At 42.0% G+C, this 16,066-nt stretch overlaps 1 protein-coding gene across 6 annotated transcripts in view; it reads right to left on the reverse strand.

Moving 5' to 3' along the window:
• The window catches only part of DGKI (diacylglycerol kinase iota), a 286,887-nt gene that overhangs the window by 60,990 nt on the left and 209,831 nt on the right, over positions 1–16,066 (reverse strand). For all 6 annotated transcript variants that reach the window (XM_074939900.1, XM_074939905.1, XM_074939893.1 and 3 more), the window contains 4 exons: positions 12,500–12,579; positions 10,184–10,228; positions 3,507–3,576; positions 1,785–1,825 (listed from right to left, as the gene is read on the reverse strand). In XM_074939900.1, the coding sequence (XP_074796001.1) occupies positions 1,785–1,825; positions 3,507–3,576; positions 10,184–10,228; positions 12,500–12,579 (236 nt within the window). The remainder of the gene's footprint in view (positions 1–1,784; positions 1,826–3,506; positions 3,577–10,183; positions 10,229–12,499; positions 12,580–16,066) is intronic.

Consider the following 16,066-nt stretch of genomic DNA (forward strand, 5'->3'; position numbering starts at 1 on the left):
TCAATAATGAGTCACCAGCAATCTGTCAGGAGGCCAAAATGACTATCAGAAAGCTAGGTGAAAATTGGCCCATCCTGCAGGCAGGGCCAGCTCTAGGATTTTCGCCGCCCCAAGCAAAAAAAATTTTGGCCGCCCCCGCTTTTTTTTCGTGCTCCCCCACCCCCGGCTCTGCTCCAACTCTGCCCCTTCCCAACCCTTTCCCCAAATCCCTGGTCCCGCCTCCTCCCCCAGGTGTACCGCCCCTAGAAATGTTCCGCCCTAAGCACCTGCTTGTTTTGCTGGTGCCTAGAGTCGGCCCTGCCTGCAGGATTTCCCCCTCCACCTGCAGCAAGTATCAATTCCGCAACAATTCTTACAAGTCTGGTTCCACCTTGTCTCCCTTGGTCTCTATTCTACGTTCCACCAACAACTGAGAAACACCTCCCGATAGACAACTGAAAGATCCACAGAGTCCGCTGACACTGACATTTGTGGCTAGACACTCCTTCCAGTGTTCAGGATTGAGGGCTGCCCAGAAAGCCAGAACTGACCTTGGCACAGAAGAACATTTCAGAACCTGGTGGGACTCTACCAAGCCATTTTATTTCTTTTGTGCCTTGTTTGTTTGCTTGTTTGCTTGTTTGTTTGTGGGGGTTGCATCTCCATTACCACTGTCCCACTCCTTCCAGTTCCTCAGAGATATAGAAGAAGGTTCAATAATCCCCACCCCTTTACCGTTCTGGGAAGTTCAATGTGAGTGTGAGGGAGAGTAAATTTGCAATCCTGTGCTCAATGGAAACATCATGGATCCTCACTTTCAGCCCCAAAGAGACATGGGGGAGGAGGGAGAGAGCAAACCCAAGGGCATCTATAGCATCATAATGAAAGCTATGCAAAACTCGGTCGGTTCATATCCCTAGAGGTTCAAGCCAACATTTTATTTCATCTACTTCACCTTGCTTGTGAGTTTTCAGGTTCTCCAAACCTTAAAGTAAAACCTCATCCAAGCAGTCACCTGGCATTTTGTCAAAACAGCAACTTGTGTAAAGACACCCCTTCTCAGATGATCCACAGCAATTGAAGCTGGGACCCTCTGGTCTACAAGCATGATCCTCCACGGCTCAAGCTACAGGATCATCTCCATCAACCTGGAGACAGTAGCAGACTCAGGAGACTTTTTGACATGGTCCAGAAGAGGGACAAAGACACACCTGCCCAGTGTTTTACAGTTGCATGATTGTGATGCAAAACCATTAACTGGTCCAACCTGATTAAAAACTAAGTTCAGGGTCATAAATTATTCTCACTCTCAAATTGGAAATAAAACCTGAAACCAGTGGAGTTTGATAATTGTTTTCTGTTTCTTTGTGAGCATTTTATACAGCTCTGATCATAATTCGCAATTTGTAACATCGTAAGTTCCACAGCTATCGAATGTCATTCACAGAAGACTAGGTTTTCAGGTTTGTTATAAACAGCAGAGGATAAACTGATAAATATTCTGTTTGCACACATATGTCCTTAGAAATAGAGGATAAGGAAGAAGAATGGAGAAAACTATTTGAACATTAAATTGCTTGTAGATAGAAGGGCAGATCTTCAGTGGGTATAAATCTTCACTGACTTCAGTAGAGCTATGTCAATTTACACCAGCTGAGGATCTGGACCAAAATATATCTCAGTTTTTCATGAGGCATCAGCAGAACTTTCAGACACACAGGAACAAATACAGATAATTCATTTTAAGCTGTATCTGACAATGCTTTAAAAAGATCTATAGAAACAGTAAATGGATGGAAATTTACCTGAGATCTGTCAATGCGGTAAAAACGATCAGCAGAAGTTGCTGCAAGAAAGGGAAACAGCAGAGCTGTGTTAAAGAAAAAGATCTGAGCAAAACTGAATCCACACTGTAGATTGGACTAAATTCAGCCCTTGGGTAAAGGCAACTAGAGGAGTCGTGCCAGCTTTTCATGAGGACTAATGTGGCGATTTTAAAGGCAGAGTTTAACAAAACAAAGGTCATGGTACTTTATTAAAAAACACAATCACAAACAATATCACACACACGGAGTGAACTTTAAGGGTCATTGTGAAGTTTAATATATTTTATAATAATAAAAATAATAATATCACAGCTCTTATATAGTGCTTTTCAGCCGTAGATCTCAAAGCGCTCTACAAAGGAGACAAGTAAAAGTCTTTCCCTGTGTTGTTAATAGTGCTCAGTAGATACTGCTAAACAATTTATTTGTTCTGACTATATACGTATCTGCCCTTGTTTCCCCCCACTTTCTGCTAACATTTCCAGCAAATGATTTTATTGGCAGGAATGTTCACGGAAACAGCAAATTTTAGGAAAATAATGCAAAAAGTATGGAAAGCAAATTTCTGGTATGATTGCCTCTTATTACAAATCTGAAACCTAAAAGAAAGAGTTGCCTTTCATTCAGGGAACAAAAAAAAAGCCCATACGATATATGTGTCCAACCATATCAGCTCAATTTTTTATATCAAATAAATCAAAATGCTTGTGAACAAGCTGCAGATCAAATAATTGGCTAATAATTTTGAATTGAAAATAAATTCAAGAAAATTGCAGTCTGTTCATGACAAAGGTGAAGAGAAAAAAAGGGGGAAATTATTGAGTAAATTATCTGGTATTATTTTCCCCAGTTCTATTTATGAAAGCAGCTTAGATTATTAAAATTGAAAGCATCTGAACTGTCTACATAGTTTCTCACCATCTGTGCTATCTGTTTACCTTATGTATGGCACTTACTCTGGGCAATGAAACTACAGACTTGCTAGTTTCACTTTGAGGTTTTTATGCAGTAGCAGTTTGCTGCTGGGTTTTAATTTTCAACATTGCAGAGGAAAGTTGAAATCCCAAAAGGCCAAAAATGAACCAAAACCAACAACAACAAAACTTGTCTTCAAAGGCAATTTCAAAGGCCTGCTATGAACAGATGCAGCCTTACTGGTGTCAAAGTACGGCCAGGAACAACCATGTTGTTTCTTTCAAAAAGAGCAGCCGATGAGGAGGGTGCATCTACACAGCCCATGGCAGCGAGCCTCCTAGCCCAGGTCGACAGACTTGGGCTTGCTCTACCATACTAAAAACAGCTGCGTAGGGGTTGCAGCTTTGGCTGGATTTTGGCTCCGAAGCCTAGGGATGGCGGTGTGCTTCGGAGCCTGAGCTGCAACTTAAAAGCACTGTCTACGCAGATATTTTTAGCGCAGTAGTCTGTCAGCCTGGGCTGGGAAGCTCACTGCTATGGGTTGCCACGGGCTGTGTTGATCTGGCCACAGCAGGCACACTAGTCAGCCAGGCCTCTAGCCACACACAAGAGAAAGGTCTTGCTCTGCTTCTGAGAAGGCAAGAAGAGGCACCCTTCTCCTTCTTACCTGCCTAGCACAGCAAAGGGCAGCACCGGGCCTTTACGCTCATAATTTTGGAAATACTAGTCTCTCAATGTGTTTCAATGACAAGACCTGATCATAGTGCCAGAGGCAGATACACTTACCATCTAGGAAGCACCATCTAGGAGAGAGCCTCTGAACAGAAAGTACTCGGGGGAAGGAACCTTCCTGATCCTGGGTGCAGGGGAGGGAAAGAACATTTAAAAAAAAACAAAAAACTCTTTTGTCTAAAACTGAATTATTTACCCATTTACTTTTCTTTGCTGACTTTACCCTAAAGGTAAAAGCTAATTAACTTAGTCCCACTTTTCTAGCTGTCAGTTCCTGTGTGCAAAGCCATCTTCTTTGCCAACACCAATCATATCCTTTGGTATCCACTCCCTTCAGCTCAGAGGTCTCAAAAGCCCAGTACCAAAACTAGCTAAGTCGCCTACTATGTCACATGGGAATTAATCATTTACAGTGGTGGAGACGATGATGAATATTGAGAAGGGAGGGGTCTAAAAACAGACACAGGAGACAAACAAACATGTCAGTAAGGATATGTCTACACTGCAGAAATAGGTGTGTTCTTAATCAGGTTAGCTAACATGGGTTAAAATAGGAGTGAAGACACAGCAACTCAGCTTTTAAGTCCAGTTCAGAGTTTGAGTGGAATCCTGTAGGGTAGCATGGGGTTGAACTCAAGTGCTAATCTGAATTAAAACCCAAATTTACTGCTATTTTAACCCCAGTTAGATAACGCAGGTTAATACCATACTTTATTTTTTGCAGTGTAGACATGCCATTATATGCCTGTCTTCATCCTGATCACCATGCTTGTACGTTCTGTCCTTCCCTCCATCTATCTTCATATTTCTAGTCTGTATGCTCATTAGGTTGGGGACTGTGTCTTCCTCTGTGTTTGGAAACATTAGCACTTTTGGGTACCACTGTCATTTGAACAAATAACAATAATCCACTAACACAGTGGTTCCCAAACTATGGGCGCCACTTGTTCAGGGAAAGCCCCTGGCAGGCCAGGCCAGTTTGTTTACCTGCCGGGTCCACAGGTTGGGCCGATTGCGACTCCCACTGGCTGCGGTTCGCCGCTCCAGGCCAACGGGGGCTGCGGGAAGGGCGACCAGCACATCCCTCAGCCCACGCCGCTTCCCACAGCCCCCATTGGCTGAGAACGGCGAACCACGGCCACTGGGAGCTGCGATCGGCTGAACCTGCGGACGCGGCAGGTAAACAAACTGGCCCGGCCTGCCAGGGGCTTTCCCTGAACAAGTGATGCCCCTAGTCTGGGAACCACTGCACTAACACAACCATCCTTCTGGCTGAAGAGAGATTCCTCTCAAAGCCTGCCAATGCCACTACCAGAACTGCCCAGAGGAGAATTAATAAAGAGAAATAGGAGGCTTCCCCTGCACAAAATAGCACCAAAGAGCTGAACATGCGGGCCCTGCAGCACTCTCAGCCTCACCTGCACTGGGGAGCAAAGAACCCAAACTCCGATCCACTACAAGGTGCTGTGTTGTGCTGCCACTAGACCAAGAGGCCAACGGATTGCGACACGGTGCTGAATGATTTGCCAGCGTAGGAGATGACCCAGTCCAATGGGTCACAAGTGAACAGCCACATTTCTGTACATTTAGGGCCAAATTCTGCTCTGATTTACATCTAGAGCAGAGATGTCCAGTAGGGTTGCATGGAGTGTAAATCAGGGCAGAATCTGGTCCTCAATTAGAATGCACAATGAATGAGGACAACAGACCACGGTGGGTACACGCCAGGGTGCAGGGAATGGGGACAGGTAACAGCACAAAGGGGAGGAAAGGCTCCATTTGAGAAACAATTGTTTTACATGGAAACCAGAGCATGCTGATAGTTTCGTTTTGTTTCAATTATTTTTTGTTTAAAGATCCAGCACCAGAAAGCGAGTTAGAGCGTCACAGACTATAAAGACAGGAGGGACCGTTATGATGTTCTAGTCTGACCTGCAAAACAGCCCACAGAATGTCACCAAGCAGTTCTTGCATCAAATCTTTAACTTCTATTTGAGCTAGAGCAGCAGTTCCCAGACTTTTCAGGAAGGCCACCCACCATCTACATCTTGTCTTTTTTTGTGACCCACTCACGGTCCAAATTTGTGGGCCCAAAATCAGGCCAGCATCCTTCTCCTCCTCTGCCACCACTACATCCTCCTCCTTGCCCTGCCAAAGGGGTACCGACCTCTCACAGAAGCACCTTCCACCCTAGTACTGCAACCCTACTGCAGGCCCAGTGCAGAGGAAAGGCGCTGGAGTGGGGGATAGGAGAGTGAGCACACCCCATAGTGGCAGCTCCTGTCCCACACGGCTGGGACAAGCTTCTGGCTCTGGGCATTGCAACCTGGTGCATGAGACTATAGCGCCACTCAGGTTTGGCCCAGCCACCACTCCGCCATGATGGAGGAGCAGCAGGGCCAAATTTGAGTGAGTGGCACTGTAACCCTGCATGCCAGGTTGCAATGCCCAGAGCAGGAAGCTAGGCCCAGCCCCACGGGACAGGAGCTGCTGCTGCAGGGTGAGTGTGGGGCAGTCTCACTCTCCACCACCACCACCACCACCCCAAGACCCCATCTCCACATTGGGCCCAGCCCATCTCCAACCTCCCCATGACCCACCATTTGGGAAACACTGAGCTACATTATATTTTTTAGAAAGACAACCTTGATTTAAAGACTTCAGATGATGGAGAATACATCATACCCCTAGGTAAGAGTAATTACCAGTGATTAATTACCTTCACTATTGAAAATGTGCAGCTTATTTGGAGGAGGAGAATGAGACTGCTTAATACACAAGAGGGAAGCTATATTAGGTATAGAAGGTAACATAATGGACGGTTTCACTTTATTGTGCACAAATAAGACATGTGGAGCTTTAATACAGATACTGTCAAGTACTTTGTTTATTTAATAGTTTTTAATTTTTGTGGATTTACTTGCCAATATTTGTATCATTTAGAAATGTGGAAATAACATTTATTCCCCTGTGGATAGTTTTGTTTTTCCTGCTTTGCAAATGATTATTTGTTTTCCATCTATCTGAAATATTTCTGTCATGTTGATATCCAAGCATTGAACAAAATTTGGAAGAAACCAAAGAATCTAGGAGGAAGGGAAATGGTGTTTCATCCCTCCATTCCCCTAGGTTGCAGAGCTATGCAAATCAGGATGCTCAAGAATTTGTTGTTTTTTTTGTAAATTCTTAGGGAAAATCTCAGAGTGACCTGAATGAGGTTTTACTTTCAGCTAAACTCTAGATAAATTAAACTTCTGGTTGATCAAATCACAAGTCACATTTCCATATGTTAGTGGGTATCATGCACTGCTTCTTCATTTATCTAAAGGCATTAGATGCTTCCTCAAAACTTGGAGATTTAATAGGGTTATTCCAGTACTGTACACATACACACATTCCCTGTTATTCTTGGTCAGCAGAGTGCTTGCACTCTCTAGGCATTGTTTACAATAAGCTGTTCCCATGATTAGTGTTTAATGTTTTGATGGACCGTGTCTTTTGTTTCTCAGCCAGGTGGATGCATATTAGTTTGGCACGAGGCAACTGCAAGTTGTTAACAACTTTCCTTGGCAGCCTACCAGCTTTTGTAAGATTCATCTTATTAGCTTCTGCCTCTGGGCTTGATTTGTGCTACCTATTATTGGCTTCCTTTCCTGACTATCCATGAGGAAAAGGAAAAGGCTGCTCCAGAAAACTTATACAATGTTTTGATGCACTCAAAGATATGGCAGTTTGCTCAGGTCCGAGGAGCAAACTCTTGCCTGAGTTGCTACAGGTTCACAAGTTTCACTTGATGAAAAACTTCTTACACATATTACCTATACCCACCTCTACTCCCCAGAAAGTAAAGTTGTCTCAATTCACTCCCAAATTTGCATTTTACTGGTCTCTAAGTCCTGCATTCATTTATTGCCAGTGCTTATCTGTCGTCCCTCCTTTTGTCTTTGGTCACCATACATTTCCTTTCTTGCATCCACTGCCCTATGTTTGAATACAACTGTACACATAAGTCCTTGAAGAGACATGAGGAGAAGGAAAGCAGAAACTCCCCACTCTGTTTATGTGCATACTTATGCGAAGACTTGGCTTAGCGGTCTAAGCATCAGGTTTGAAACGTGGAAACGTAAAGCTCCCTGGAACCTGACATCTGTGGCTAGCAGGACTGACTCAGCTCTTACCCTTCCGAGTGCCTCGCAAGTAACTGGAAATAGAGGTAACAGTAACCATCTTTCTTCCATCTCAGCTTGTCAGAGGAATAGTATGCCTGGTTATTAGAGTTTATTTGTTTGTGTGAGTGAGTGGGTATGCTGTGTGTCTAGAACTTATTGAGGGAAACTATGGCCTAGAGGATTTTTTTGGATTTACTAGTGTGTGTGTGTGTGTGTGTGTATACTACTACTTACCCTTCTATAGGGTGAGGACTAGAGTAAAAGAAACAGGGGATGAAAATGAGGAAGAATCTAAGGTTATTGATGTGTATCAGAGGGGTAGATGGACTGAGGACAAACTGAAGCAGACATGGGGACAGATCCCTGGACCCTATCAGAAGATGCAGTGGAAAGGATAACATTGCCAGGTGGAAACTCAAATCAGAAATCTGCATGTGCTTCCTCCATTACTTCACTGAGGGCAGGCCTGCCTCAGAAGCTAAACCCAGATGGGCAGGTATCACTCATATGAGTATGCATTAAACTATCTGAGGAACAAACAGAATGAAAAAGAATCTTGCACCAATTTTTGAATTTGCAGCGAGCTCACTGACAGAGTTTATGCTGACTCTTCTCATTTCCAACTGCAGAGGAAGCCCAAGAGAGAAATGTAAATGTTTATAAGATTTAAAAGTGCCTATGAAACCTTATTAGTGAGATATGAAGACAATTCTATCAGCTGAAGCACTTTACTCCTGCTCTTGCCCTGATTTCTCTTCCTTTCCATAATTTATAGTTGGTTGCCAACAAAATATGGAACAGCCCCAAAATTAACCTAACAAGACAGTTTGTAGCAAGAACCCACTGAGAATACACAGATGCCGGAACAATCAAGGATAAACAAGCACAGAAGACAAAACATAAAGGCAGTTCCATTCAAAATGAAACATCATAAAGTATTGATAGAGGTTTCAAGCTGACTTGCACTTCCAGGGCCAGTTAGGTGATTCATTTATACAGAGCTGATAACTACAGAGTTAGAGCTACCTCAGTGCTGTAGGGAGGATGATCTCTGACATTTCACACTTTGGCTACTCTAGTTTGTGCCTGCATATACATACACACGTAGTCCAGCGTTTTATGTCCAGCTGTTCCCTTTGTGTGAAGCGGCCAGCAGCCAGTCAGGGTAATTCTGGATATGTACTCTTCTATAATGAGCTGAATGGAATAATTCTCACCATTTTATTGTCTAATGTATAATGCTCTTATGCTCAATACTTGGAAGTGGCTGACACAAATATCAACAGTATGATGTTGAAATTGGAAGGGGAACAACAGAACCAACACACAACCATTCAAAAAAGAACTTTCAAAATCATTTTTTTCCAAATGTACATTTTCTGTTAGTATCTACCAGGGCTCAAGCCATATGTTGGGGATTGTGTCTAACTGGAGTCTGTCACCCAGCTAATCACTGATCCTCAAAAAATAATCTGTTCCTAAACCATAATGGTCTCGTAACTACAATGTACTTGAGTGTTTTCTGTGACGTACTTAATACCCTCAGTTCCTACTGATTTCAATGGGAGTTGGAGACATTAAACCCTTAAAAGGATGCTCAGCACCTTGCAGGTTTGAGCCCTGTGGTTTGGATTCTATCACAGTAAATCTTTACTATATCATTACTAATCCATTGCCAATGACAAATTAGTGCAGGAGACAATAAAGTTAATCTCAGGTGGGCAGTCCCAGTGATATATTCTATTCAAATCCCTGTTTTCAATTTTAAGGTGGTACAGTGGACAGAATGATTAATTCCAAGAGAGCATTTCCTAATACAGAACCAGATAAAATACCCCGGGCACAGTACCCCATTTATCGCATATGACAACGTAGTTAAGAAATACATACTGGAGGCCTAATTTTCAAAACTAGCCTTCTAAATTGCAAATACCAATGGAAACCATGCTGCACAGAATTCTGTTTTATGGGCAAAAGAAAGATTTGCATGCACAATTTAGACAACCAGCGTCTAAAATGTATCTGTGTGAATCAATTTAAAGCTGGGATAGATGCACATTCTGATCTGTGTGGCGCAGTGGTTATGAATGTTCCAGGATTTCTGTTTTTAATCTCACTGACATACTGTATTATTTCAGGCTACTGGCTGTGTGAGATATTACATTATTGTTCCATTTATCAGAAAAAGTGAGAGTATCTATTCAGGTTTAGCCATTTGTCCTATGGGACAAACTCTTCAAACCACTAATTTGAGAAAAAATGCAATGGTGTTGCAGTACAACCTTCATTATGATGTTGTGCCAACCCAAAATAATTTTGAGACCAGTTCCATAATCCAGGGTTTGCAAGAGAAGGGGCTGTCTTGTGAGCATACAGAAACTCATCTCAAACTTTGGGATACATGGTAATTTAAGGCTAACCTAAGATACACCCTCTATTCAAAGTCCAGCTTCATATCGGGGGAGTGTAATCTGAATTCAAACATCATATTAACTCCTTGCTGAGACTAACTTTTCTCTACTTCTTAAAGAATTAAAACAAGACGTGCTCTTCATATTTTACCTGGTAGTGAACTCTCTGCATAGAAGAAGTTACCGACTGCAGGTCCTAATGTGAGAATAAAAGAAATGGCAATGACAATGAATCCAAAACCAATTTACAAACTCCACACAAGAGATGCCTGCACTAACTCCACCCAATTTATTTATTTAGCGTGTGCAACTCCACCCAAGAACAGGGTAAAAAACACACAAGAATTTTGCAACTATTTATTCACATTTTTTAGAGTATTAGCTTTCATCATGTTTGCAACTCTTTTGTGCTCACTTCCAATAAGTATTCTAGCAAATAACACTTCTGGCTGCAGTGCTCGCTCACTCAGAGGATCTGAAGTTAATACTAAGGATATTTGTGGAAAGCAAATTTTGCATTTTGAACTGTTTGGCCCAGAAACCCAATTCTTAGAGCCCTGTGAGGATACAAAATTTGTATCTGCATCTGATCTGCGATCCGCAAACATGGATATTTGCATCTCTGGATATAAAAACTTCTAAGAACTAACATATGTTCATCCTAAGAGGGAACAATGATGTACCAAGTGACCTGTGTCACCCTATTAAAACAGCTCAAATTTAGAATATTCACAACAAACTGCATGCAAACAAGAATTATTAGCAGATGCTTTTCATCAAATACTTTTCCTTAAATTTAAAAATTATTCCAATCACAAACTATTCACAGATTCTTTTCTGAGGTCTACTACAACCTAACCTCGGGGAAGGCACAGCATAATGGTACCAACAGCAAGTTCCAGGGAGCTCTTTTATTGTAAAAGGCACTCTGTCCAATAGTCTAGGCCCAGGATATGACCTACCATAAAGGCAGATTTTCACTGGCCCTAGCACAGGGGAGTTAATGGGCATAAGCTCCCTCCATCTTCCAGTGAGGCCTGCCAAGATAGCAAGTGTGGGTATGAGCGGGAGTCATTCTACACTTAGTGGGGCCTCCACTTCCCAGCCTGTGAGTAAGTAGGTGGGGATGGGGTGAGCCTTGGCCCCAGTCCATCTCCTCCCACAATGTGCTAGCCAATGGAACTCAGCCAGCATAAGCAAGGGAAGTTAGAGAACCAGTTACATAGCTCCCCCATAAACTGGAGCCAGAGATAACTCAGAGTCAGAATTCCTTTCCAGGGCTTTTCCATGCTGAGTGAAGCTACTTTCCATCCTTTACCCAGGGCTCTGAGCACACAATTAATGTAGGCTGTAATTTATAATCTCATGGGAAATGTCCTCCAAATCCTCTCCCTGCATCATCACTGCCAAACCTGTCTCCATATTAAGATATAGCACACTTCACTTTTGTAGTCCTGAAATGTTATTTGCATTTTAAGAGCTCCATTTGCTGATGTACACCCTAGCTAAAATTTTAAAAATAAGTGCCTAATCTTAGTCTCCTAAATCTGCATTTAGCTATCTAAATAAGTAGCTTTGTTTTCAAAAGGGCTGAGCACTATAGCAGCCCAACTGACTTCAAGGGGAGTGGTGGGATGCTTAGCACTTTTGAAAATTGGGCCAACACCTCTGGTGCCCTCAATACGGACCTGGGAGCCTAAATCTGACTTCTGTTTTCGAAGATCTTGGACAAAAATAACAGAGAGACTGATTAATAAAACACCTACCAGAAGGTAAAAATAAAGTAACAGCTGTTACATCACATTAATGAGAGTCCATTATCTTGGTTCCTAAATACATGTCTATTTTAAATTATGTTGATTGTAGCTTACTGGAGCATTTGGAGATTCTGTCTTCGAGACAGAATGTAATGTTTAATCAGCTCTTAGGAGACAATTTGTCAATAGAGGAAGTGCAGCACTTTTATTAACTACATGGCCCCCAGAATCAACAGAGGCTTCTGGAAATACCTAGTTCATACTTGGCATGCTCATAGCTTTACCACAGATATTAGCAGAGTCACTTCCATATAAATATTACATCATTTGCCTAGTCAGCTCCATTTTGCTACCATGATATCATTGAAGGACCCACATTGTTTTTGCAAGATTCATGGAGTGTCCAGCTGTTCTGAACAAATTCCAACATCAGTAAATATAATCCACCTACTACCTTTCATTACTTTCTTTGCTTTAAATTGATAGAGTGTTCTTTCTCTCACTTCCTGTCCTCCAAATATCGTGCAGTGCTACTCATGAATTTATAATGGCTCCCATGTCCTACCCCCGAGAAGTTTCCGTTTCAGGAGTGAGCAAAGCGAAGCGTTTCTTATACATTGTGTCTATAGCTATAATTCTGTAACACACTCGGACTTGAGAAAAGGATGTCATAAATCAATAAACAATAACTGAAATTCTCACTGACTCACCTCTTGTAGCCGGTCAATGTACATACGACAGGCCTCCAAGTCACAATCTCCTCGTATAACTATAATTCCCAGAGGGATGGCTGGGGGCAGCAAAAAGAACGCTTTCATTAAAATCACTCGCTTTCCAATGTTAAACAAACATTCTCAGTGGCATTCTCCTTTTACTCCCCAATGAGATTTTACTATCTAATTTTTAACGTCCACTTAGAAACCTGACCCTATTTTCCCTTATCCATTTTACCATTTTGTATTTATCCAATCATCTGTTTTTCTGTGTTGCTAATGCTGCAGGTGCTAATACGGCTACAGTTTGTTTACATCCTTCTTTGTCTGCCAACATTATCAATTATGTTGACACAGCAAAAGGAACAGTATCCCAACAAAGGAGTCATTGGTGTTGAGTGTTTTGTTATGCATTGCAAAAAGCTGTGATTATTTTTTGAAATGAGACTCTGGAGCACTTTTTAAACAATTTAAAGTCAATGAAAAACAAATAACCTTGGAAGCCTAAAAGTTACTGCTATTTTCTAACCATTTTTCTTCCATTGACCTCTGACTCTCTCTTTTTTTAAAATCTGTTTTGCAGCTCGGCACATTGATATGAGATTGTAGGACTGTTTATGATCTCCAGCCTGGGCATGCTGATTTATTAATGTAGGTCTATGACTGATGTTGATTTTATATTTCTGCATTTTATTTATTTTAGCAGAAAAACAACTGAAGCATTTGTATCAGGAAGAAAAGCTGGCAACAGTTGCATGGACTTTGTGATGAGATACAAGGGAAAAAAATTTGTTCAAATTTTGAGATAGCCAGTCTTGACCGCTGATCCTCTAAAATAGACATTAAGCATTCAGAAGTTATGGCCCACCAGATTATAACTAGAGAGGGTGGGAAATGATCTGTCGAAACATTTTTCAATGAAAAATGGCTTTTTGACAAAAAAGAAATGTGTTCACACCTCCCCACGCCCCCAAAAAATCCACTTTTGCAGAAAAAAAATCACATTTTTGTTAAAAACCCCAAAACTCAAACCCCAAAATGTTTTCTCTGGTCCTGGAGGCATCACTTTTAATGGCAGAAGGGAAGTTCAGTCCCTGTAGCTACTCTGTTCTTGGACCCTTCAATGAGCCTGCAAATGAGGGTACTACCTGGCTTTAGTAGGATCTCACCAAAGAAGCAGGAGAAGGGAGACTCAGAAGTACTTGTATTTCTAAAATGGACTCATTTAATAAGGTCTTCCCTCCCACTAGATAGGCTTTAACCAAACAGAGCAGCAGCAACTGGGGAAGCAGCAAAGCAACAGCAGGAAGAGATCAGAATATTCGTAGGAAATATTCCAGGAGAGGATGTGATCCTTATCTTCATAAACAATTTAGCTAATTGGCTAACAAGGAGTCATGTAAAGTTACTGATAACAGTAGGGTAAATTGAAAAACTAACTGTGCTGGAACAGCAGCTGCTCTTGTAATTCAAAAGGACTTGATTAAGAGGGACCCTGGCATGTTTGCCTACTGAGGAGCTCTTCATTCTGATAAGTAAAGGAAACAGACAATGACAAGAGATAATGAGGAGAGTCTTCATGGTTCATAAAAAGAAAAAGAAAAAGAAAAGGAGGACTTGTGGCACCTTAGAGACGAACAAATTAGTCTCTAAGCTGCCACAAGTCCTCCTTTTCTTTTTGCGAATACAGACTAACACGGCTGCTACTCTGAAACCGGTCTTCATGGCCCATATTCCCCTGGCCCACTGAGGCAGGTTAGAGAAGGTTAGCAATCTCAGGCATGGAAGGAAGAGTTCTGCAGCATTCAAGCTCTGCACAGGGCCTACTGGCCTACACAGACCAGAGCTGTGGCATTAACCCCATATCCAGCACTATTGATTATGAGCCTAAGAAAGAAGTAGCATGTTCTGCTCGGAGGCGGGGGTTGAGAAAAGAAGAATGGGTATGTGGGAGGAAGGTAGCTGAGACCAAGGCTACATCTTCACTACCCGCCGGATCGGCGGGTAGCGATCGTTCTATCGGGGATCGATTTATCGTGTCTTGTCTCAACGCGATAAATCAATCTCCGAATCGACGCCTGTACTCCACCTCGGCAGGAGGAGTAAGTGGAGTCGACGGGGGAGCGGTCGCGGTCCACTCGCCGCCGTGAGGATGGCCAGGTAAGTTGAACTAAGATACTTCGACTTCAGCTACGCAAATAGCGTAGCTGAAGTTGCGTATCTTAGTTTGAACTCCCGCCAGTGTAGCCCAGACCCAATAAGGAAGGAAGAGAATATCTCACATTCCTTCTGCAGTAATGAAAAAACACATTTTCTTCTAGCAATCTCCCACTCACCCACACCTTAATTCTTACAAATTCCAGAAAGGAAGGATTCCAACGCTGATCCCTAAGACTTTTCATTACCAAGAAGAGTTGGTGAGGAGAGCCTATAGAAGAGCAGTGCCAGTTGTAACGTGCTTTTTATTTGTTTAGATGCTCTGGGTACAGACGAATTCTCTTTGCTCAGTATTTATTATTGCTTAACCTGCCCTGAAAGGAGAACTGCAAGCGCTTTGATGAATGCATTTAATGGCTGTTTAGTTTCAATTCTGTAGGTCCCTCTATAGCCCCTGCTGAAATGGTATTTTGTAATGTTTTACAGCAGTAATCAGTGAATCACAACAGATATCACTCTGCCTCCAATAGCAACAATGCACGAGGGGACGGTCATTGGGTCCTACATTTTCCTCTTTTTAAAAAAATTTCTTTTCTATTAACCCCCTCCATTGACTAAGGAATTTATGTGCCTAACTGGGACCAAAGGCTTGTCCTACTGAGACAATGCAACTAACCAAGGACTGAAGTTGTTAATTAACTAGACAGTAATAGTTCCTCATGACTCAGAGAGAAGGGACTTGTGAATGTCTGGAATTTTAAGGAAATCCATAAATCTTTCTGAGATGTAAGTGCTAATATGCAAGAGACAGTTCAGCTATGAAATTTCCTAAAGTTGAGTTATTTGCATTGATGGAAGAAAAGCACAGTGTGCCTTTTAATCTTCACAGGTGGGAGAAAGAACATTAATTAAATTATGTCCCATATATTAATTTTAACAGGGTATTGATAAAAGAATTTTATAAAAATCATAGTTAGGTGATTCCACCCATGAAATGATGAGAGTGACATTTACAATGGGTTTGTATAAGTGCCCTAGCTCTTATGTATGAATCCTAGGCTAGTGTGACCAAAAACTGAAATGTTAATTGCTTATTTTATCAGGTAATAGTAAGTACTTTCAATGTACATGTCAGTCTTCATCCAAAAATCTCAAAGTGCTTTACACTGGTTGGCAGAGTGGTTGGCTGATGGATAGCTAGTGTGCAATTATGACCTATGTACATTAGAGGAGGGCTATCACCTAGACAGTGAGTATTACTGGCTAGTCACAGGCACCATAAAGAACTGTCCAAGGGTACGGTCTTGGGTAGCACAGTATAATTACTCAAAACTGCATCAGTCCACAGATGGTCCGTTCTTTGGCTCTCACCAAAATACACATAGATAACTTAATTATCTTCAGTGC

Source organism: Natator depressus, chromosome 1, assembly GCF_965152275.1.
Source record: "Natator depressus isolate rNatDep1 chromosome 1, rNatDep2.hap1, whole genome shotgun sequence".
In the NCBI taxonomy this organism is placed as follows: Eukaryota; Metazoa; Chordata; order Testudines; family Cheloniidae; genus Natator; species Natator depressus.